We start from the raw sequence: 23,390 nt of genomic DNA on the forward strand, positions 1-23,390 counted from the left end.
TATATTATTATCATAGCCTATTAATAGTGACCTTTGCCATTTTTTTCATAACCACTTAAACTGTTACACAGAGAAAGTACTTAGCACTGCATACAACACTGAAATGTATTATTACAGGTTATGATTATGCAGTCTTTTAAGGTGGAAGCTAGTTGTGAATCCAACTGGCAGGGATAGCCTCCTAAATTGTCAAGCGAGTTCTGAAATCACCTTTTATTCTCCAAAACGCTTTGTTGTCAACAAATGTGCCCTTAAATGCATTGCTTCATTTATAAGATTTGAACAGTGGAATGAATTTATGTCTACATTTTGTGTCCAACAGGTGGAGCCTCAGCTCCCATATGGGTTACATAAGCAAACAGGAAGTACTGAACTGTGTGAGATGTACACTATGATACTATTCTGAGCAGCTGTATTTAATGCATTTCCAGATTTGAGTATCTGGAAATAGTTTTAATGGTGGTTTTAGCCTGAGAGAAGTATCACATGGATGGATTTAACTGGATGAGGAAAGTTTAGATTTAGTTCAATTAAATTTTCAGTATATAGAAAAACTAAACTGATTTTCAGATACTGCCCTTTGATTGGCCCTATGGTACTCAATGTAGTATCATATGTTGTCCATCCATCCATCCATTATCCAAGCTGCTTATCTCAATCGGGGTCACGGGAAGCTGGAGCCTATCCCAGCAGTCATTGGGCGGCAAGCGGGGAGACACCCTGTACAGGCCGCCAGTCAATCACAGGGCCGACGCACACATTCACACCTAGGGACAATTTAGTATGGCTGATTCACCTGACCTGCATGTCTTTGGACTGTGGGAGGAAACCGGAGCACCCAGAAGAAACCCACGCAGACACGGGGAGAACATGCAAACTCCACACAGAGGATGACCCCCAAGGTTGGACTACCTGGGGCTCGAACCCAGGACCTTCTTGCTGTGAGGCGACTGCGCTAACCATGGCACCACCGTGCCACCCTGGTGCCATTGTGGCTTAGAACAAGGTAAAATGTGTGTTTGATGTCCACCTTACAGTGTCATTATGAGGGCAGACACATCAAGTTTGTGGATGATTTCATTATTGTGTCCCTGCTGAGCAACGATGAAACCGACCACAGTCCAGTGGTGGATGATTTTAGTGACTGGTGTAAACGCTCCTTCTTGGACATAAATGTGTCCAAAACAAAAAAAATGATGATTGACTTTAGGAAGAAGCCTTCTCCTATTCTTCCTGCTGCTGTCCAACAGTACAAGTATATGGGAACAATAATTGATGGTAAGTTAACCTTTGAACCAAATCTTGACATTTTTTGTACAAAGGCCCTTCAGCGCATGTATTTTTATTGGAAGCTAAGAAGTTTTAATGTCAACAACATTTATGAAAATGTTTTACTCATGTTTTAATCTTGTTTTATTGAGTCTGTTATACCGTTCTCTTTTATTTGCTGGTTTGGGTCACTTACTTTGGAAAACAGGAACAGGTTAGAGGGATTGTTAAGATGTGTAGGAAAATTGCTGGCACAAATGTAAATGACCTCTCCCTTGTATACAAAGTCAGAGCCACAAAGAAGGCTCCGTCAATTCTTGATGACCTGAGTCACCCCTTGTTCAGTGAGTTCAGGTTGCTTCCATCTAGTCGCAGATTTAATCTGCCAAGACGCAGGACCAATAGATTTAAGAATTCATTTGTCCCTGCTGCTATTGGCCTTTTGAATAACATTATATAATTCTATGTTTCTTTGTGTGAATTGCTTGTGTATTGATCGGTGTGTGTTGATCGTTGATGTTGACTGTTTTTACTGCTGGCTGTGCAACAAATTGCCCCTCGGTGATAATAAAGATTACCTTGGCCTTAAGCTATGAAGCCATTTTGTGACAGGACTTTGATGATCTACCAATGAGAATGTTTATGTGTTACAACGCCTCTTCTGCATGAGAAGCAGTCTTAGCTGAGCTGTGTGTGTGTGTGTGTGTGTGTGTGTGTGTGTGTGTGTGTGTGTGCGCACGCGCAATAGTACCTCCTCTACATTGGAAGCAGTCTTGGCTGATGTCTCCATGAATATGAGGCCGTGTTCTCTGGCAAATGCCTCTCCTTCTTCCTTCTTCACCTCTCTCCTTGACTCCAGGTCACTACACACAAACAATAAAGGAGACTTACATATATGGAGAAATGAGCACATTAAGTGGTCATGGGGAATAGTTGGAGAATAGGTCAAAATCTTAGGCCACTGCAGCATGTTATGAGTAGCTCATTTGTGACAGCACTGCATAACTGCACTGTAAAATGTCTTTCCTCTTGATTTTCTGAATGTCTCCATAAGGTGGGTGTGTGTTCTGCTGCCATCGAGAATAGGATCTAGCCCTCACACTGCGCCCCATTTCTTCCTGCACATGTGATCTTACCTCTTGTTGCCAATGAGCATAATGACCATGTTGGAGTTGGAATGTTGGCGTGCGTCCTCCAACCAGGTCGTCAAGTGGTTGAAGGTGTCCCTTCTGTCTCACACACACACACACACACACACACACACACACACACACACACACACACACACACACACACACACACACACACGTTTTAGTTTAGTAATATAAACATTTACACAAAGTGACAAAAAAGTGATTCAAGTATAATTATAAAAAACACAGAGGGGAAAACAAATACCAATCTGGTGAGCTAAAAACATCTCAGAACATCTGACCATTCAACAAGGAAAAGACCAAATTCCCACAAAAAACTAAAATGAACTCAGAGTAGGGCAAAAAAAAAAAAAAAACCTGTCATTTATGAATTCTTAGAGACCTTAGCTTGCAATACACGTGAGAGAGCAAAGCCTCAAACATATCACTGATGGGTTTTTTATTTGTAGCCTGGATGTTTAGCTAATACTGCATGTGTGCTTGCTTCAGAGCCCCACAGGTTCAAACTTATATACAATTTTTCCAATTTCTACAGTAACATTAACTCTTTTTCCCAATTTCATCTCTGTGGCCTTCTAGAAGCTACAGTTTTTCCTTTCCCACTGCTGTTAAGTGGACTGTAGTGAAAACCCATTACAAACAACCACACATGAATTTAATCTTTCTCTATTCCTCTAGTGAGATTTCATTCAGAAGTGGACTCTGGAACCCCTTTAGCCTGAGGAGGGGATGATGTTGGTCTAAGAGGTTAAAGCAGAGGTTTGATCAGTGGGAATTTTCAACACCTCCCACTTCAGGCCCACTCTCCCAGTCAGTCTCTAGTTTGGTTAGAAACTTCCGGTTCTGAGTTTTCATGAATGTGTCTTGATCCTGGGGGGTGTGTGGGTCCATCTGATTGGCTATGTTACCTTGTGATGTCATAGACTAGCAGTGCTCCGGCTGCTCCTCTGTAGTAAGACCTGGTGATGGACCGGAACGACTCCTGACCAGCCTGGAAAATTACAAGGGTAGATTATTTTGTAGATATATACATCCATTTATCTATCTCTATAGCACGTTTCAAGGACATTTTCCGAGATTTTTGCTTGAATATATATGATAGCTGTTGCTCATGGAAGGTTAAAAATAAAATCAATGGAAGCCTCAACAGTCTCTAAAATGGACCTTGTATCTTTCAGTAGGTCACCGAACATATCGTTCAAACTTCAAGCACTGACATGCAACCGCAGAAGCTAAAAATATGGATAAAAAAATATGCCAACTCAGCAGGTAAAAGTTCAGTTTTATAATTTGACAATCTTCCATGATCCCAATCAAATTTCCAGGATATCTGATCAATTTCATAATTTTCTGTGACTGGTAAACTAGTTTATACATTTCACATGTACACATTTCCCATGGGAAGCCTCATTTTATATATTCACACACACACACACACACACACACACACACACACACACACACACACACACACACACACACACACACACACACACACACACACCTGGTGATATACATGAAATACATTTCGCTTTAACAGAACATACAATTAGTACACAGAATTTTCACAATGCTGTGAACTAGCTAATGTGCATGTAAAATTATGATATGTTCAAGTCCAGCCTCTGGTTCACTGACAGTCCTGATCCTGTAACATAGTCCATCTACTGGCTTTTCAGTTGGCCGTGGGAGGAGGAGAGGAGAGGACAGAGCAGGGTCTGTAACAGGATACAATGGCCCTCTCTTTCTCTTCCTATCCCCCTCTGTCACAGTCCCTTTCTCGCTCCCTCTGCTCATGTATATGACCCCTCCGTTTCCCTGTTCCTCTCTCGCCCTCCCCGTCTCGCCCTCTCAAACAGGATGGACATGTGGGGCTATGGGGTTACAGGAACCTAACCTGTGACTTTCACTGACCGCCACACCGCCTGGTGTTTGTGTGCTCTTTCCTTCCCACTGAGCTCAAAAGGACCTCTTTCCATCCCCCGGTTCCCTGCACCATTCCTCATCTCATTTTTCCGCTGCTTAACGTCTGTGCCACCCATCTCTATCCTTTCTCTTACCCCCTACCCCCCGTCTGTGTAACAGGGGCACAGAGAGAGAATTTCAACAACTGTCTGTCTCCAGCTCGCTCACCCATCTCGCCCTTCCCTCTTGCTGTTTCTATGCATTCCCCCTCCCTGCCCCACCTTCCCCTCCTCATCTCTGTCCGGTTTAACAATGTTGTCTCTGTGCTCCATCCAGGCCAGTGCAGAGCACACAGCAACATCCTATCCTCCAACAGGCCAACCCTCTGCAGCTGCAGCAGCTGAGCCCTGCTCTGTCCTGCCCCATGAAGGCTGGACACAAACAGCCAGCCAGTTGGCGAACCAGTCAGTCATCCAGAAACCCGGCCACACAGCCAGTGCACCAGTCAGTCACATGAGGGCCCATTCAGTCGGCCGGCCAGCCAACCAGTGAGTAACACTATTAACCAATAAATGATGGATGAGGGGGAAAAAAGAGCAATGTCTGCCTGCCATCTGGTCTGCATGCATATCCACAGGACACGTGTGTGCACACACACACACACACACACACACACACACACACACACACACACACACACACACACACACGCAAAATTTGTTTTCAATATATGTGTGAGACCAACCCAACCTACACCCGGACATTTTACATCTGTCTCCCTGGCCATTTGGTAGTGGTCTAACATTTCAGTCCGATGAGTAACAACCAGCGATCCAACTGTGTTCTTGTCAGTCAGAGGTTAGCTCCACAAGCTCTTCACAGAGAACAATTACGCACAGATGAAAGGTGATCAAGAAAAGGACTACAACTTTCTACATTTGAGTAATAAAGCACTTTTAAATCAGGCACGCCTGTTCCTATTGTAGCATATAAACAGGTGGGCATCCAGACACTGGTGCAGGTGTGCACCCCATTTACTTAACTATGGACGCCCCTCAATGCCTGCTAACACAACGTTTACGGAGCTCTGCCTCCATCTGCTGGCAGGCTGGTGAACTGCACCACATTGGCACTACCATGACACACATGACGATTCTAGCTGGAAATGCTGAAGTACTCAGTTCGCTGGGTCATGAAGGACGTAGTCCAAAAATAAACCCCTATACTTGGTTAAAACCTCAACCCCACCAGATGGAAGAATTATGACCAAAATAATTTAGCCTAGTCTAGCAAAATAAGTGAAAGATGAAGAATTTCATATTCTTTATTCTTCATATTCTAATTTTGCTGCATTTTAACAAAACTTTCAACTTCAGGATAACATACAACCTTGTGAATGTCATGCATACAACATGGCACAGGTTATGTTGTATGTTTTGCTGTGGACAGTGAAAACATATCTCCAGCAAACACTAGGGGGATTTAGCAGTAAAATTTCCATTTTGAAATAACCACTCGAATATGATGTGTTAGACTACTGAAGCATTATGTTGGCTTTGGGTGAACTGTGGAATGCATTTTGAACTGAATGAGAATTAGCCAACGGTATTGCAATGTAGCAGGCTAGCAAGAATGGTATGTTGAACCTGAACTACAGGATGGATAAATGTGGGATTGAAATCTACTGTTTGACAACATTAGCCGTAAGTGAAAAATAGGAAAGGACTTTCAAATATTCCAAACTATCCCTTTAACAGGATGCAAAAACAGTGATGACATCGTATATTTCGTTGAGAGTATTGATAGTCACCCTTCTTGCTTCTAGAGTTTTACATCCTAGGAATGATATTTTGTTTGACATTTTTGAGAAAGATACCCCATATGTTGGGGTTGGTCCACTAACTAGGCTATTTACCCCAAACATGCACACAGACACAGTTTTTGAGAATTATTGACAGTGATTACCGTATCCCAGATCTGCAGTTTGATCTGTTTTCCATCTATAGTGATCATCCTTGCTCCAAACTCCACACCTGGACAAAAAACACACAAAAGGATTTTGTAATGGAGTTATCTCCACAAAGCCTTCATGAGGCCAATATGACTCTTTCGTCACCACTAAAACCCTCATCTCCACCCACAGCCTTCCCTCTTTAAGAGTTCTCTTACTTAAATCAACGTGATCCAATTTATTTCCAGCGCAAATATGCCGTGTTTAATAAATTAATGGCTAAAAGGGTTTGACTCAGATACCAAGCCTTTTTTGATAACTGGTGTTAAAGATTGGGTTTCTCTACTTACCACCATAGTCAAGGGTGCATATAGCTGGTAAGTCAGTACGTATACATGCCACAGAATGCATGCCCCGGTGTCATGCCCGTTTCACTCCCTGCTAGGATTCCACTCCGATTCACATGTACACACATTAAGAATCCCCACCGCTGCGTGGATGGCAATGGTCTCGTTTCTTTGTTTCAGTATGCTCCTGCCCCCCAGCTAATTTTGTCCCTATTGCCATTAGAGTCAAGTACTTTTAAACAATAGAGGTCAGGATGCATCACGATATTAAAATTTGATTCCATGAGTAGGTGGATGGTGATGGTTGTCGCAATTATATGCAAACTCAAATAGGAAATCAGATACCCTTCTGAAGATAGCCTATTTATCATTAAGTAGTCATGCTGGTTAGCCATTTACAGGTGACAACCAATTGAGCAGAGTCCTTCTGAAAACAATTTTCCATTAAAATTTTCATTTTCGCTTCTGGTGTGGGAAGATGGTGGTGCGAATTCACATTCACAGCGGCCTCACCCAGTACCGGTGTGGGAAGATGGCGGCGCGAATTCACATTTGTGGTGGCCTCACGCAGTACCGTCCATGCAGTGTCTTTGTCCACGTCTGCATCTAAATTTTTGTCTTCGTTTGTTGGCTGGGAGAGCTGGCACTGGATCGGCTGCGAGAGCTTGGTCTGCTGCGCTGTGGGCACAGGGACCACGGCCTTGCCCGGAGCTGCACCCAAGGATGTACCACCGAGGGTGGTCTGACAGGACGGGGAAGTGGGGCAGGCTAAGCTAACTGCTCACTCATGCAGACCAGCAGTTCCGATAACACAGAGGGCGGTCTGGCGGCGGCCTCACCTGGCGTTGACTGGTGTTTTTGATGTCGTTGTGTGGAGTGCGAGGAGGTGTGTCAAGGGTGTCTGGCTGGGAGAGCTGGGAGGGCTTGGTCTGCTTCGTTCGGTTGCCACAGGGACCCCGGCCCCTGCCTGGAGCTGCGCCCGAGGAGGAAACATGGAGGGCGGTCTGACAGGACAAGTAATCGGGGCAGGCTAGGCTAACTGCTAGCCCATGCAGACCAGCGGTTCCGACAGTCATTCTGGCTGGCGTTTGTTCCCTTGGACAGTTATTTATTTATCTATTTTTGGTTTGGATATATGTGTTAGTGTGAATATGTGTGTTCTTGTAGTTCTTAAATGGGTTTTTGTCTGTATGTTGCACTGCTGTGGGCTGGAGGAAACGGCATTTCGTTTCACTTCATGTGTGCAAGTACATGAGGTGAAATGACAAGTGTTCCTGATTTCTGATCGTACAGCACAGTAGTGAAATGAAGAAAACAAGACCACTGGCAGCCTACACAGCCGCAGAAATTCTTCACGGGAAATTTCAACAATGGTTTTGTGCACATCCAATCAGTGCTGATGAGTAATGTAGTTGATTGAAGCAATGAAGTCCTCAATGTGTACTATACTAATGGAGAAATCGGTGTTCTGCTCACAGAGTCTTTCCCACAGCATGTACCAGAATCGTCACGCATAAAATCCTCTGCGCTAGTGTTGTGGGACGCCACAGTCGAGAGAATGAGGATGTGTTTTTTGAACAGCGTGTTTAGAGTAGATTAGAGTATTAGAAACAATGTTAGGCTGTAGTTTTTCTGTCTGCCAACTGATGTCAGGATACATCACTTCGCAGCCAGGAAAAGAAACTCGGTTTTACTGCCACCCCAGAGATGCAAAAACGATCGGGTATAACTGCAGATGTTGTTCATGAGCTATCCCTGTTACAGATAGACAGATAAGGTTGATTTTTCTTTTTTCTTGGATATGTTGGATATATGTGTTTTTGTAGGTTTTTTTTGTTGTAGTTTTGATATATGTGTTCTTGTAGGTTTTGGACATGTGTTTTTGTGTTTGTGCTGCACTGCTGTGGGCTGGGAGAAACGATATTTCGTTTCAGTTCATGTACTGGCACACATGAACTGAAACGACAAATGTTCCCGATTCCTGAAAATCTGTGAATTTTCCCTTTAATGCTCCTCTGCGCAAACAGGACTGGAGGTATGATGGGGAGTGAAAGTTTGGTGCAACCCCGGCACATATATAACTGGTGTGCATGCTTACCAGTTATGTGTACCCCTAACCACAGTCAAAATATTGCTTACAAGTACCACTGTGGAACACAGCCTGAGAAAAAAACAAAACAAAAACAAAACATGAATGAGCTCGAAATAGTTTAGCTTTATCATCTTTTCAAAAGCTATTAGGAGACTCTTGGTTGTTTTTTTTAAATTTCGCATTACACAAACTGATTGCATCTCTCCTTCCCATTTCTAATCACTGTATCTTAAAACTGTGTGTGAGTGTAATCTCTGTTCCGCTAGATAAGAGTGATGGATTTAACTTGAAGCAGCAGCGGTGGTTGGTAGTAACTTGAGTTTTGGTTTTTAGTAACTTCAGTGCAGGTGGCAAGGCTAAAAGCCACCCTCTGAAGTAAATATAAAATAATGATAATAATAATTATTATTAATAAATATTCTGGGGTTTAATGCTGCATATCTGCATTCAAGATGCAAATTTGGTTGTATCACTTTCTTACTTCACTTATCTATAGCAGCAGTTTCCTTATTGCATGACTGCTGAGTGAATAGAGGAAACGCTGGTCACCACTTGCAATCTTGCTGGTTACACAGTGCCAACTGCACAGTAGTGTAAGACACATATCGGGATTTTTCACCCGTTTACCAATCCACAGTTGAACGGTCCTGCTGTGTTTAAGGTGAGCACTTTTGCATAAACTTAGCTCGGCTGTAAGAGGAGGCAGGTATCAGAGTAGTTATATTACTGTGATTATAAAATGGTACCACAAATCATAAAAGGTTAATTGAATTAGACAAGTGACACCTTCAACATTTTAGGCATTTGTGGGACTCAAAGTAATAAAGTGATACCATCAATGCAATGAAGGTAGCTGTTCAAATGCGAGAAAAAAAAGGGGGGGAAAAATCATTCTTAAAAAGCAAATTCCAAGTGGTACATGCGAGCGAATGACACATCATCACTGACTGTTTGTATTGGAGGAGAAACTGGAATCCCGGTCACTTATGAGTTGTACAGTCTAAAATGGTGCATCTACCAAAGCCCAGAGAGAAATAGGGTCTTACCGATGGTGAGGTCGTGAACTGGCTGAAACCTCTTGTCTGTGAACTGTAGTAATAGACATGACTTCCCCACACCTAAAGAAAACAAACATTAAAAGGTTGCAACACAGATTTATGCAACAATATCTGCAAAGGTAGTAACACACATACACACACCATCAGGGAACAGCGTCACCCATACCGAGGTTTGGACGCACATCTGCACAGACGCGTTGTCAAATACGGACACCATAATGATCAACTCAACGACATGTAAGAACAGACTGAGCTCTTAACTGATACATGGGCAGCAAAGACAGGACAGTCTATATGAAGGTGAGGGAAGGGAAATGGCTGGTTGTCATGAATTTAGAACACGTAAGATGACTTTCTACAGGTTGTATGTTTCACCTAAGGAAGTCAAATGCGATCAACAGCACCACAGGCACATGAATCGGCAAGTTGACTCATTGGGTTTGTCCACTGAAAAACTACTGGGAACCCATATGGAAAGTACTATGGCTTGGTGCAGTATTAGGATAAAAGTTGTTTAAAGTGTTTAAAGTTGGTAGACATTCTGTTGCAGGCACTGTCTGTTCACATCCGCAGCTAGTGAAGTAGTCAGCACCTATACAGTGAGATCAAAGACAAATAATCCATGTAATTGTAAAGATCCAAGTTCTGATCCAATCTAAACACAAGCCAAATCAGCCACTAGTCACAAGTACTCTTGAAATTCTGAACTAACATCTCATCTCATCTCATCATCAGCCCAGCCGCTTCTCCGGGGTCGGGTCATGGTGGCAGCAAGCTAAGTAGGGCACTCCAGACGTCCCTATCCCCAGCATTGTCCTCCAGCTCCTCCTGGGGAATCTAAAGGTGTTCCCAGGCCAGACTGGACATGTAGTCCCTCCAGCAAGTTCTGGATCTACCCCCAGTTGGATGTGCCCAAAAAACCCCCAAAGGAAGGCGCTCAGGAAGCATCCTAATCAGATGCCCGAACCACCTCAACTGGCTCCTTTAGGTGTAAAGGAGCAGCGGCTCTACGCTGAGCTCCCTCCGGATGTCCAAGCTCTTCACCCTATCTCTAAGGCTGAGCCCAGACACCCTATGGAGGAAACTCATTTCAGCCACTTGTATCCACGATCTCACCCTTTCGGTCACTACCCAAAGCTCATGACCATAGGTGAGGGTTGGAACGAAGTAGGGCTGGGCGATATATCGAATATACTCGATGTATCGCGGCTTGTTCTCTGTCGGATGTAGAAAATGACTATATCGTGAATATTCGAGTATACATTCAATTGTCACACAGTTGCTTTTAGTCGCGGGCATTGAACTACAGGTTTTTCTCACTCTTTCTCATCTCTCCGCACAAAGAAATAAAACAAGCACACCTAGTTACGTACATCACATTCTGTCGTGCGCGTGTAGCATGGTTAAAAACGTCATAACCAAAATATATTGTATAATTACACAAAGTATCACCACATGATTATTATTACTATTATTATTTTCATTGCTAATATTATTTTATTTTATCATCAGGAAACGCTTATAGTAGCCCCTCCCTGTTGTGACCCCATTTCCTGTTAGTAGCCCCTCCCTGTTGTGACGCCATTTCCTGTTAGTAGCCCAAAACGTATGTTCCCCTGACCTCTGTCTCTTTCCCGCTTTCGACATGTAGAAAGAGGTATGTGTTAATTTTTGTCTGCCCCTGTAATTTATTTTATCCCTTCCTAATGTGTCTTATGTCTAATGTGAGTCCCAATTCTTGCGTAGGCTACAGTAGGAGCTTATCTGAAGTTTCCTGAAACCTGCCCTGTTTTGTTTATATGCGACAGGTATGTTTTATTTCTTTCTGTAAAAAAAAATTTGTGTTGCTAGTTAAGCACTCTTTCCCGTTTTGGACATGTAGAAAGATGCTACAGTAGGAGCTGATCTGAAGTTTCCTGAAACCTGTCCTGTTTTGTTTATATGCCACAGAATACAGATCCCATGCATGAGAGAAGTTGTCCTGTCTTTCCTACACAACGCGATGAAAAAGTACACCGGTCACACGTGCAATTCCAGGAGGGGTTTGAGAGCATTCTGCATTGACTCGAGGACTTCCACGTCTTGCCAGGTGAGAACGAGATGCCGGGTTTTCCTGTCTGCTGCTAAGACTTGATACGTCCTATTAGTTACATCATGCATAAAAGGCACTTTATTTGTTTTGAAATGACATGATGTTTATGCCACCTCTTAATAACTGTTTAATAAATACAGTTTTGATAAATTTGTTAAAATCAGCATATATTAATGCAGTATGAACAAGAATGTTTTAATGTAGACACGTAGAATCATCATACTGGCATGATTGTATGCATCAAAGTGTTAATTCAAGGCTGAGGCAAAATATCGAGATATATATCGTGTATCGTGACATGGCCTAAAAATATCGGGATATTAGTAAAAGGCCATATCGCCCAGCCCTAGAACGAAGACTGACTGGTAAATTGAGAGCTTTGCCTTCTGACTCAGCTCCCTCTTCACCACAATGGTCTGGTACAATGAATGTGTGGTGACTGTGAGGCATACACTGTAAAGCACTTTGAGTGGTCGGTAGACTAGAAAAGCACTATATAAATGCAGTCCATTTACCATTTATATTAATGGAAAAAAATGTCTTTGTAAAGTCTATCACTATTGTAATGGCTGTATGTCATTGAAGCAAGTGGGTTTAAGGCGAGACCGCTTGCAAATGAGTGCACGCCCATGGGATTAACGCCCTTATGTTTTCCTTTTTAACTATGAAGATTAGCAGCAGGAAGTAAATTGTGAATGTAAAGATCTCGGACAAAGGGAGAAAAGTGGGAAGAGTCAAAGAACCAAGTCTCAATCTCTATTGGGAAAAGGTTGTACTTCTATGTTTAGTAGTTAGACTTTGGCGGGCAGGTGGAGGGTTATGGTTGGGACATGAATGTGAACAAGTACGGGGGTGTGCAGGAGATGGCCAGATGGCAACAAGCTCTCCACCCACACATATCTGAAGAATACAATATAATCACTCTGTACGCCAACCAACAGTCCGACTCGGAAGGCTTCCCTCCTTATCCTCACATGGTGCACTTCATTATCAAAGGACGTTCTCAAACACCATATATCAAATTGGTAGAGTATGCTCAACTTCTCACATGGGAAGTGCCAAAGCCAACTACAAAAAACAAAAAAGGATTAACAGGATATTCTGAGAGACAATTGGTTCTCTCTAGTCCCGCATTAGTAGTCCTTCATGTGGACAGAGATACCCATCTAAACTGGTGAAGAGAAGAGGCTCATCTCAAGATTCCCTCCTCTTATTTGCACCCTGAACACTTTATTGGTCAAACAGGAGGGCGACCATCCTGCAGGTCAAGGGGCATTGTCATGGCAACAGATGAGGCCAGCTGCTGTGTTCTAAAGTGCCATTTTAGCATCAAATGTCAACTGTCTCCATTTGGGTGAAGAAAAAGTGACAGGGATGGAGGATTATACACAATGCAGCCAATAACGCTCACCTCAAATCACAACTTCAATTTGCTGGCTTTTTTTTTTACCTCAAAGTATTCACCTCAATTTAAATATCCTCAGTACTGAATGATTAAAACCTGAAAATATATTAATTGGTAAGTGATCGCCCAGTTGCACACAAAAAAAATACATGAACAAGGTCCTCCTACATTGATTTTGAATTCATCTGTTACAGTGCATGACTACAATAAATTTCACCAGCTTTGTGAGGTCTCACAACTGAAACAGCAGATCACATCAGTCCTGCTGTGATGAAGACCGAAGAACTGCCCACGGAAATTTAAGGTGAATTTGTAAGGGGTCGAAAGCTGGAGAAGGTTATGAAAAGGTGAAGCATTGAACCTTCCACGCACCACAAAGCCCATTGTAATAAATGGAAAAATAAACTTGTAGCACAGCATCAGTTAACTACCCCCCCCCCTTTCTGTCCAACTGTATCCAGCCAACTACCCCACTCTTCCGAGCTGGTCGCTGCTCCACCCCCTCTGCCAATCCGGGGAGGGTTACAGACTGTCACATGCCTCCTCCAATGTATGGGGAGTCACCAGCCACTTCCTTTTCACCTGACAGTAAGGAGTTTTACCAGGGAGACGTAACATGTGGGAGGATCACGCTATTCCCCCCAGTTCCCCCTCCCCCTGAACAGGTGCCCCGACCGACCAGAGGAGATGCTAGTCCAGTGATCAGGACACAAACCCACATCCGGCTTCCCACCCACAGACAAGGCCAATTGTGTCTGTAGGGACGCCCAACCAAGCCACAAGTAACACGGGGACTCGAACCGGCGATCCCTGTGTTGGTAGGCAACGGAATAGACTGCTATGCTACCTGGACGCCCCAACAGTTAACTATTTCTATTGCTCTTTAGCCATGTATTGTAGACCGCTGAGTATTTATGATAGTGCTCATGGTTTATCATGTAAATTAATCATGGTATTTAAATATATGCTGGGGAATCTTGCTCTTGTCTTGGATCCAGAGAGGAATGGTGTCACCAGGAAAGGTCTTTCTTCACGTTGGCTTCTAGTTTCAGTATGGACATGCTGTAAGCACAGCACTGAGTTTTTAACAGCTCGTGGGTTCGAGAACGGCTTAACAGGCTGCCTGTCATCACGCAAACGTAATAACGAATGTAGAAAGACCACCCCTTAGAAGATATGGGTGACTGACTAGTTGACAGGTCTGTTGGGGTTTAGGCTAGCTAGGTGAAAAACGAGCTCACTGGCAACCAGGTCTGCTCTGGTCTGAACAAACACTAACCAGACTAGCTACCCAGGGAGCTCAATCCTAGGATAAACAGAGCAATCACATGATGCTAAACACAACCATACATCTAGAGAGAGCTCTGCTATTGAAATAAACATGGCCACGGTAGCTTATTCAATGGTTAAATGAAGATCACAGTTGTCTCTAACATCTACAGCACAATGTCAGCCATTAAATCACAGGGAGTTAGAAAAAATAATTTTTAGCTGAAAAACAGGTTCAAAAGGTTAAAAAAAAGCAGTCAGTGAGGACTTTAAGGTCTTTAAAAGGCCTTTCTATGCCTTAAAACGTTGTGCCCATCAAATCCACAGGTGCCATAAAATGTTCTTTTAATCTAGCACTCCTTTCCTCAACTTTGTTTCCTCAAGCATTTAACATGAAATAAAACTAACATGTATAAATTGGGCCTTATGGCCTTTTGTTCAAGTGACGCCCGAGTTTGGTCTTCTCGTGGCTCAGAGTTTGCAAATTGTGGTGACAACTGACAATAAGAACAAGTCACTTTTATTATATACTTGACAAAATCGAGGACATACTTGGAACTGCCAATTCTTAAATAAAATTAATTTGTGTGTGTCGGCCCTGTGATGGACTGACGGCCTGTCCAGGGTGTCTCCTCGCCTGCTGCCCAATGATTGCTGGGTTAGGTTCCAGCATCGCCGTGACCTTGAGTAAGAATAAGCGGTTTGGATAATGAATGAATGAATGAATTTTCATATATTATTCACGAAATATCGTTTCACTAAGAGGCATAAGACATGTAAAACTCCATTTCAATTACATTATTAAGTTTAGATTCGGTAATAATAATAATTACTCAAAAAAAAGCAAGCATATCCTTTGGGCTACACAATTTTGTAGACAATTTTATATTAAAAATGATATTTTGGGTTTATTATAAAATGAAAAACAGGGAAAGGAGGCAGTGAGTGTGAAGAGAGGTTTCTGATAGGAGTCTCACCATACCTGTTCCACTAACAGGTCTAATTAATGATATCAGCAGGATGCAAGGCATGGCTGCAGACTGACAGCAGCCTTCAGATACACCTCTGAATAAAGGAATTATAGAGAACATCATAGGCAGGGTGCCTAGAAAGACTTAAGACTATTCTGGGGCATCCGGGCGGCGTGGCAGTCTATTCCGTTGCCTACCAACACGGGGATCGGTGGTTCAAATCCCCGTGCTACCTCCGGCTTGGTCGGGTGTCCCTTCAGACACAGTTGGCCGCGGCTGCGGGTGGGAAGCTGCATGTGGGGTATGTGTCCTGGTCGCTGCACTAGCACCTCCTCTGGTCGGTCGGGGCGCCTGTTTGGGGGGTAATAGCGTGATCCTCCCACGTGCTACGTCCCCTTGGCGAAACTCCTCACTGTCAGGTGGAAAGAAGCGGCTGGGGACGCTACATGTACCGGAGGAGGCATGTGGTAGTCTGCAGCCCTCCCTGGATCGTCAGAGGGGGTGGAGCAGAGATCAGGATGGCTTGGAAGAGTGGGGTAATTGGCCAGATACAATTGGGGAGAAAAGGGGGGGGGTAAAAAAAAAAAGAGACTATTCTGGCCAATAAATGTACAAATGTTGTCAAATCTTTTTAATTTATAGGAACCTTATCCAACTTGGTATGGGGGATAGCAGGGCCTGTCTGCTAGAAAAACTATTGTTATCTGACCTTTGTGACACTGGTGCTGCAAGCAGACAGATTTCATTGGATAATATCTTCTTCAAAATGTTAACCAAATGGAAAAGTTACATTGCTTTTTCCATACAACACTAAATGCATAAATTTATATAGATCCAAAGTTAAGCTCAAAAGTGGCAAGTCCTGACTTTTTTTTTTTTACACCATTAGCAAAGTTACATGAAAAACAGGTTATTCCAAGAACTTAAACATGTACAAAGGAGGTTATAATTTAGAGCAACCATGCTGTGAGTTGCCTTACAACCAGGCAGATCTCTGGAGGACGCCAGCAATTCACATTATAACTATGAACATCGACAGTTCAACTGATGGCTGTATGCTTCAACAAATCTGTCCTATGTCAGAGGCGGCAGAATCAAAGGACAAACCCCAGAGTAAGTCACTGAAAATGTGAGAATCAATAGCTGAATTTGGTTTTGGGATGAATTTCACACTTTAGAAACAACCAAATACTCACAGAGCCTGATTCAAATCTATGTCACCCCCTACTCCCCAATGCACCGTGTTGACTTCTTGTGGCTAAACATTGATATGTTTTTATCTATATATGATAAAAACATTGATATCTTTTTATCGATATGTTTATTTTTGATATGAGAAAACCCACCGTGTCTGCGGTGGGTTTTCTCTGGGTGCTCCGGTTTCCTCCACCATCAAAAAGAATTGCATGTTAGGGTTAATACTCCTGTCTGTGCCCCTGACCGAGGCATGGCCAGACAAACTGGAGTTGGTCCCCGGGCGCTGCACGGCGGCTGCCCACTGCTCCTTGCTACACAGCTAGGATGGGTTAAATGCAGAGCATAATTTTCCTACAGGGATCAACAAAGCATCGTAAAATCAAAATAAATAAATAAATGCCAGATGGAAGGAGTTTCGCCATAAGAAAGGCACTTCTCAGTTTTATCGTCACGATTCAATTTTTAGGTGTAATGGATATAGGTCATCATTGTGAATAGGAGAGATCAGGGAGCTTTACCTTTCTCTACATAAAGGCTTTAAGACAGGTTACTAACAAGGCCTTCAGGGTACTGGGGTCAGATGAAGGATCTGATCTATACAGGTTAGCGTGGCAACCAGGACGCACATATCTAAACAGCACTTTTTCCCATTATTGTAAAAAAAAAAAATGCTTTACAAAAGTCGGGAAATGCAATGCAGGTCAAAATAAAAAGGTGCTTAAAACGGTTAACTTAGAAGCCTGATAGAGAACAAATATGCAATTTAAAAAGTGCCGCTGGTACAACATGTTAACTAAAGTCATCTGATTCTGCAGCTCAAAAACAATGTTTGGATAACATATTTTAAGAAGTTGACCTAATCCTTCCTCATTCTCAAGTTGAAATGGCCAAGAATTTCACAGACCTAATTTAACTGGAAGGTTTAAACAATGGACGTTTCCTCTGCACACTCAGCCGTTCAGCCCCCCCCGGACCCTTAATTGAAACAGAGTTATGTTTGTTTAATACCTTAGTAAACCCCAAAGCCGGAGTGCTACTTACTGTGTTTAAGAAGTAAGGGTGGGATGCAGGTAAGGGTTGGTTTGGGTCAGAGGACAATGGAGGGGGAGAACGAGCCCCCAAAATGCCTCTCCATTTAAGACAACATCAAAACAATGTTTCTCTGACAGACGTGACCATGTGGAACACCACAGAAACAAGATTTTGGGGGGGGGGGGGGTCAAGCATCAAAACAAATCCTGCAGAATTCTGGACCCATGTCAGGTCATGTGGGGCAGCACGGCTTGGGAAGTAGAGCGGTAGTAATCGGAAGGTTGCTGGTTTGATCCGCGGCTCCCGCATAAAGCATGTCGAAGTGTCCTTGAGCAAGAAACTGAACCCCTAAATGCTCCTGATGAGCAGGTTGGTGCCTCGCATGGTAGCCTCTGCTATCAGTGTATGAATGTGTGTGTGAATGGGTGAATGTGAAGCATCTATTGTAAAGCGCGACTAGAAAAGTGCTGTATCAATGCAGCCCATTTACCATTTACATTTACTTATGTGTTCTTTAGATGACTTAAAGCTGCAGTAGGTAACATGAACATTCCAATGCAAAACCTTCTGCCTCTCTCTCTGCTGCTTCATATCACTCCGCTAAGTCCCTCCCACCAAATGACCTCTGAATTGCTCTTCAGCCCCTTACGCTAACTGAATGCGATGCGAGCGAGCGTCAGTGACAAAAACAGTTTGACTGCTTTATTTTCTATTGGAATGTCTTAACTGTGTGATGGCCTGGCGGCCTGTCCAGGATGTCTCCCCGCCTGCCACCCAATGACTGCTGGGATAGGCTCCAGCATCCCTGCGACCCTGAGAGCAGGATAAGCGGTTCAGATAATGGATGGATGTCCTAACGGGCTGCGAGCAACAGTGTTGCACAGTGCAGCGCACTGTTTTGAGCTGAACTTTTGTCGGACACCCTGTTTCTTTTTACTTCCTCTCACTCACGTTGAAAAGCACTGTTCATGGGTGAGGAACGTCTCCAGTCTGACCTCAAATGCACAGCTGATGGGCATGTGGTTTGTTTACATGATGGTTTCAGCGTGGCCAGAGTGCGTCCGATGCAACGCGATGGTCGGACACTTGCGTACAGTTAGGAAATGGTGTACGACCAGGAAATGTCAAAGCGAGACTTGTGAAACTTGTATTGCAGTTGATAATCTATCCATGCAACAAAAAAAATAATAAAAATTTTTAACAAATCTCTTACTTACACTAATATCATTCATGTGAAGCAGCCATTTCGAGTTGGTCTTGTTGATTTTTAGGGTTCGGGACCCTACAACCACAAGCGACCCATGGGGCAGGGCGTACGCGAACTGATTGCATACATGGCCATCAGCGTTTTTAGAATGGCCAATAGGAATGCCCTCTCTCTGAAACAACCCATGATTGGCTAAAAGCTTCCGTCCCAGGCTAGATTTTTTTAAAGCCCAAATACTGAGCTAAGAGGAGGTGCAGAAGTCTGTTTTCTCTCAGACCACTTGAATTACAATATGCTGAAAGGTTATTATGGAATTTTTGCTCAGACGCCATAAAAAACTGCCTACCACAGCTTTAACCTGGCAAGGTACAGGTTGTATTTTCTAGTGCAATAGGCACACCTAGATGAGACATGAAGACCACTAAAAGGATACGACCAGCATACTAGATAAAGAATGTCAGATAATAATAAACTGGTCTGAGTCCATTACATAACGGCCAGTGAACTCAAATCAGCCTTATGAGGCAAGAAGTCAGGGTCTAACACACCTTATCCCCACGAATGATTTTCAAAATCTCACACCCCAAAATGGGTCCAGATCAAACTGATCAACAAATTATTATTATGAAATACACATACCTACTCTGTGTTCTGATGTCAAAGCCTTAAAACGCTTCTGCAATCAAATTCTCAGTCCTTAAGGCCATAACACACTTACAACGACTAGGTGATTTATTAAACACTTGTGACCATGTAAATTTATTTTTTGATTCATTACCCACTTTGATTTATTTTAAAAGAATCTTCCACACTGGGATATTTTACTCATACTTACTATCTAGAAAAAAGGGTTAATGTCAGTGGGTACAGAAAGCCTGCCATTAACAGCCTGACACTCAAATAATGTATTCCCTATGCAGAATATTAAACATCCAAACAACCTCAAAGCACATTGATTCTAATCCTTCAGCCATAAATGTCATGAATATCCCTAAGTTATGACTACAAAACTTTGCTGGAAGTTTGGGGTATAGCACTTCAAGGGGTCTGTGATAGAGACAGAGACTTCCCCCATGAAGTCTAAAATGAGATGAAACCTTATTTCATTTAACTAGCAGGCAATAAAGTAAAAGTACATATGAAAATAACCTTTCTTTTTTTTTCGCCATTTCACCATTCCCACACAGCTCATTATTAAATGCTATCTATCTAACAGCAAAAGCCTTATGAGGAAGGGGCTAAACTAAAACCTTTTAAAATGTAAGTTTGCAATATATTATTTAGCTAATTTGGGACCCTTGACCTGTCTCAGGTTTAGCCACTTTATTTGACATTAAGTTCTCACAATGAATTGTATTTTTACAATGAATTTGTTGTTTGCATTTAACCCATCCTCTTGTATAGGAGCAGTGGGCAGCTGCAGTGCCGGGTGACAAACTCCAGTTCTTTTTCTTATTGCCTTGGTCAGGGGCACAAACAGGAGTATTAACCCTAACATGCATGTCTTTTTGAAGGTGTGAGGAAACCGGAGCACCTGGAGGAAACCCACACAGACACAGAGAGAACATGCAAACTCCACACAGAAAGGCCCTGGGACAGCCTGGGGTTCAAACCCAGGACCTTCTTGCTGTGAGGCAACAGTACTAACCACTGGGCCACCATGCCGCCCTACAGGCCTGAAGTTAATCTCCATCTTCTACAATATGAACTGCTAGAGGGGTGAGACTCAAAACCAGAGATGAGGTTATGAGCAACCAGAGTGCAGTAGACAGGAAAACTGATTTCTAGTAGGGAGAACATGCAATCGAGGACCTTGTGACCTGCGATCTTGGCAGTTAACTCCTCTGCCACAAATAGCAAGAGGTAAACAGAAACATCATCCTGGCACAAGTCATGAGCCTACTTCGCAACACCAGTAAACTTTCAGGTCACTAGTATTACTTGCAGTAAAATGTGTGTGTGGGGGGGGGGAACTACAATGCGGAACCTACATTTTACCATCAACTCATTTAATTGAGTTATACTTTTCTTGAGGCCTCTTTGCAACATTATACAATTAAGCTAAATAAAGGAATGGAATACTATGTTAATATTAAGGTAAGCCTTTTCTCGGGTGAAATCACATATTCAGGGCAGGTGGTTTGGACGTCACAGCTTCTGATTTAGCTGTTAAAAGATCCGAGCAACCTCCAATTGACAAATCAGCTATCTTAATTATCTCAATATTGTTGTAGTCACACCACTATTTTCTGGCTTAACCCGAGGCTGATAGGTTAGAAATGCACCTGCTGCCTTATAACAACCAGTCTGAACAGGCCCCTCATCAGCATCGCTCGACAACAGAGTAAACAAATCACAACTTTACCCATTATTCAATCGATATGACACACTCTGGGTCTCAACGCGTCATCTTAAGTAAAATTGGGTTAATTCTGGGGAATGTTGTAATCAAGCCTCATCTGATGGACAGGATATGGTAAGATATAAAAACTCTTCTACGCCATTTTCGGGGGTTTTACTGGAGCCTTTGACGTCCTGGCCTTCTCTTGCCAAGCTCACGTCAACTCTGTATTAACCATTAATCAACCCCAAATACATCTACATAGCAGAGGAGCGACTATCGCTATGCGTATCGTGTAATTAGATATGCTGAGCTGTCATACGCATCGCCTCTGGTTCGGCTGTGTGCAATTTAGGGGAGCAAAACAGCTAACGCCACCTAGCCGCTAATTCGCTAGCATGCTGGGATAGCTAGCGCCAGCTAACACCCCCGCCCTCGGAGCAAACTGAGGCCGAACACGTATCGGATGATGTAAATGCCTTGTGGAAAAAGTGAAACTAATGCCGTGTTCGAGCACACGCCGTGGAGCTTCTATTAGCTCTTTTGTGGCGCTGTCAAGGGGTTTCAAAACGATATCGAGGGAGGTCAGCGGTGCAGAATAGGAGCCGTCATCCCACCCCCGGTGTCTCCTCTTTTAACACGTCACTGGACTATCCAACACTGCGGAAATAGAAAGGATGGGTAGCCAGCGAGCTAGCTAGCTAGCTAGCTTAGTCGCTAATCAACTGGCTAGCTAACACGAACTGCCAGCAAGGCAGGCTTATATGTTGCTTACCCGTGTCTCCGATGATGATGTATTTGAAGAGGTATGCGTACGCCATGGCCCCTGGTTTGTGTGATCAACTGTCTTGGCCGTTCTACCTTCGTAAACCTACAATAAACCGTGTGAAAATACCTGTGTAGACTACCTCGGTGCTGGGCAGCTGGCTAGCCTCTTTTCTTTTTTAGAGCTGATGGGGAGGAACAATAAACAGCCTCCGTGTCCTCGCCGGGGCTACGTCATGCGTTCCGCCCTCGCCACGCAAGCTACAGAGCGGTGCTTTTTTCTTTTTTTTTTTGCCCCCGCAGTCTGTTGGTGGTCCGCCCTCTTCTAATGTTTCTACCCCAGGGCAAAAACTCATCGGGCAAAGAAAGAAAAAGTGACATGTGATGGACGTGTAGGCCTAACGTGTCAAAGTGGTATCAAATTTATGTGGCTGCGCTGAAAAACTAAGAGCTTTGTTGTTTTACTTCTTACTTTATACTTATTAACTTATTCAGTACTTAATACTGTACAAACTTTAGTAAACAAACAAAACAGACCTACTTGGAAAGATCTTGTTGCCGCCTCTCTCTCTCTCTCTCTCTCTCTCTCTCTCTCTCTCTCTCTCTCTCTCTCTCTCTCTCTCTCTCTCTCTCTCTCTCGCTCTCTCTCTCGGATCGCACAGTCTCTGTGAATAAAATACATTGATGAAGGCCTACCTCCATCTATCTATCTATTCATTTTACTTCCTCCCTGTGCTGGTAATGAACTGCTGCCACTTGAAAATTAAAGCTTTCAACAAAAATAAATAATGTCCCTATACATTTTAGCTCGATTTTTATAGCCTGCATCAAACAGCTTTCAGTTGCACTGTGCTCTTAGTAAGAGGTTAAATGTGATTAAAAAACCAGTAAAGGGGTGTTTAAACCAGTCCAGCAGCTTTGTGGTGTTCATTGTTATGTTAGTTTATCAGTTAAATAACATGAGATGTAGATCGAACAGCACAAGCTAAAAGCCTCTCAGTGCCGGAGGCCCTATTGAAGAAGAAGATATTTACTAGATCCCCGGCCTGCAGTTAGAGATGCAAAATTGTTCTTAGGAGTTAGCAACAATGGTCCCGCGTGTGTTTTCAACAAAGTTAGAACAGCCTGATATTACTATTGTACTATAATTATTATTTGGTTCATACCCACGTAGCACAAAATCTAACAGTCTGCACATCTTTTAAACGTGATTATGAGGTCCTTTCAAGACAGTATATTTCATAAGAACAGCACCAGAATCAGAATACTTTATTCATCCCCGAGGGGAAATTGGGCATACTTTTTAAAGCCAGGTTTGAGGCATTTTAGTGTAAA

At 43.1% G+C, this 23,390-nt stretch overlaps 1 protein-coding gene across 1 annotated transcript in view; it reads right to left on the minus strand.

Annotated features, from left to right (window-relative positions):
- rab2a (RAB2A, member RAS oncogene family) overlaps nucleotides 1-22,287 on the minus strand; it is a 44,258-nt gene extending 21,971 nt beyond the window's left edge. Inside the window, exons 1-6 of the mRNA XM_056292508.1 lie at nucleotides 22,066-22,287; nucleotides 9,765-9,836; nucleotides 6,294-6,361; nucleotides 3,332-3,414; nucleotides 2,406-2,498; nucleotides 2,021-2,132 (exon numbers count right to left, since the gene is read on the minus strand). Coding sequence (XP_056148483.1) covers nucleotides 2,021-2,132; nucleotides 2,406-2,498; nucleotides 3,332-3,414; nucleotides 6,294-6,361; nucleotides 9,765-9,836; nucleotides 22,066-22,111 — 474 coding nt within the window. The 5' untranslated portion in view covers nucleotides 22,112-22,287. The remainder of the gene's footprint in view (nucleotides 1-2,020; nucleotides 2,133-2,405; nucleotides 2,499-3,331; nucleotides 3,415-6,293; nucleotides 6,362-9,764; nucleotides 9,837-22,065) is intronic.
- Nucleotides 22,288-23,390: the final 1,103 nt, after the last annotated feature.

This window comes from Lampris incognitus, chromosome 14 (assembly GCF_029633865.1).
Source record: "Lampris incognitus isolate fLamInc1 chromosome 14, fLamInc1.hap2, whole genome shotgun sequence".
Taxonomy (NCBI): domain Eukaryota; kingdom Metazoa; phylum Chordata; class Actinopteri; order Lampriformes; family Lampridae; genus Lampris; species Lampris incognitus.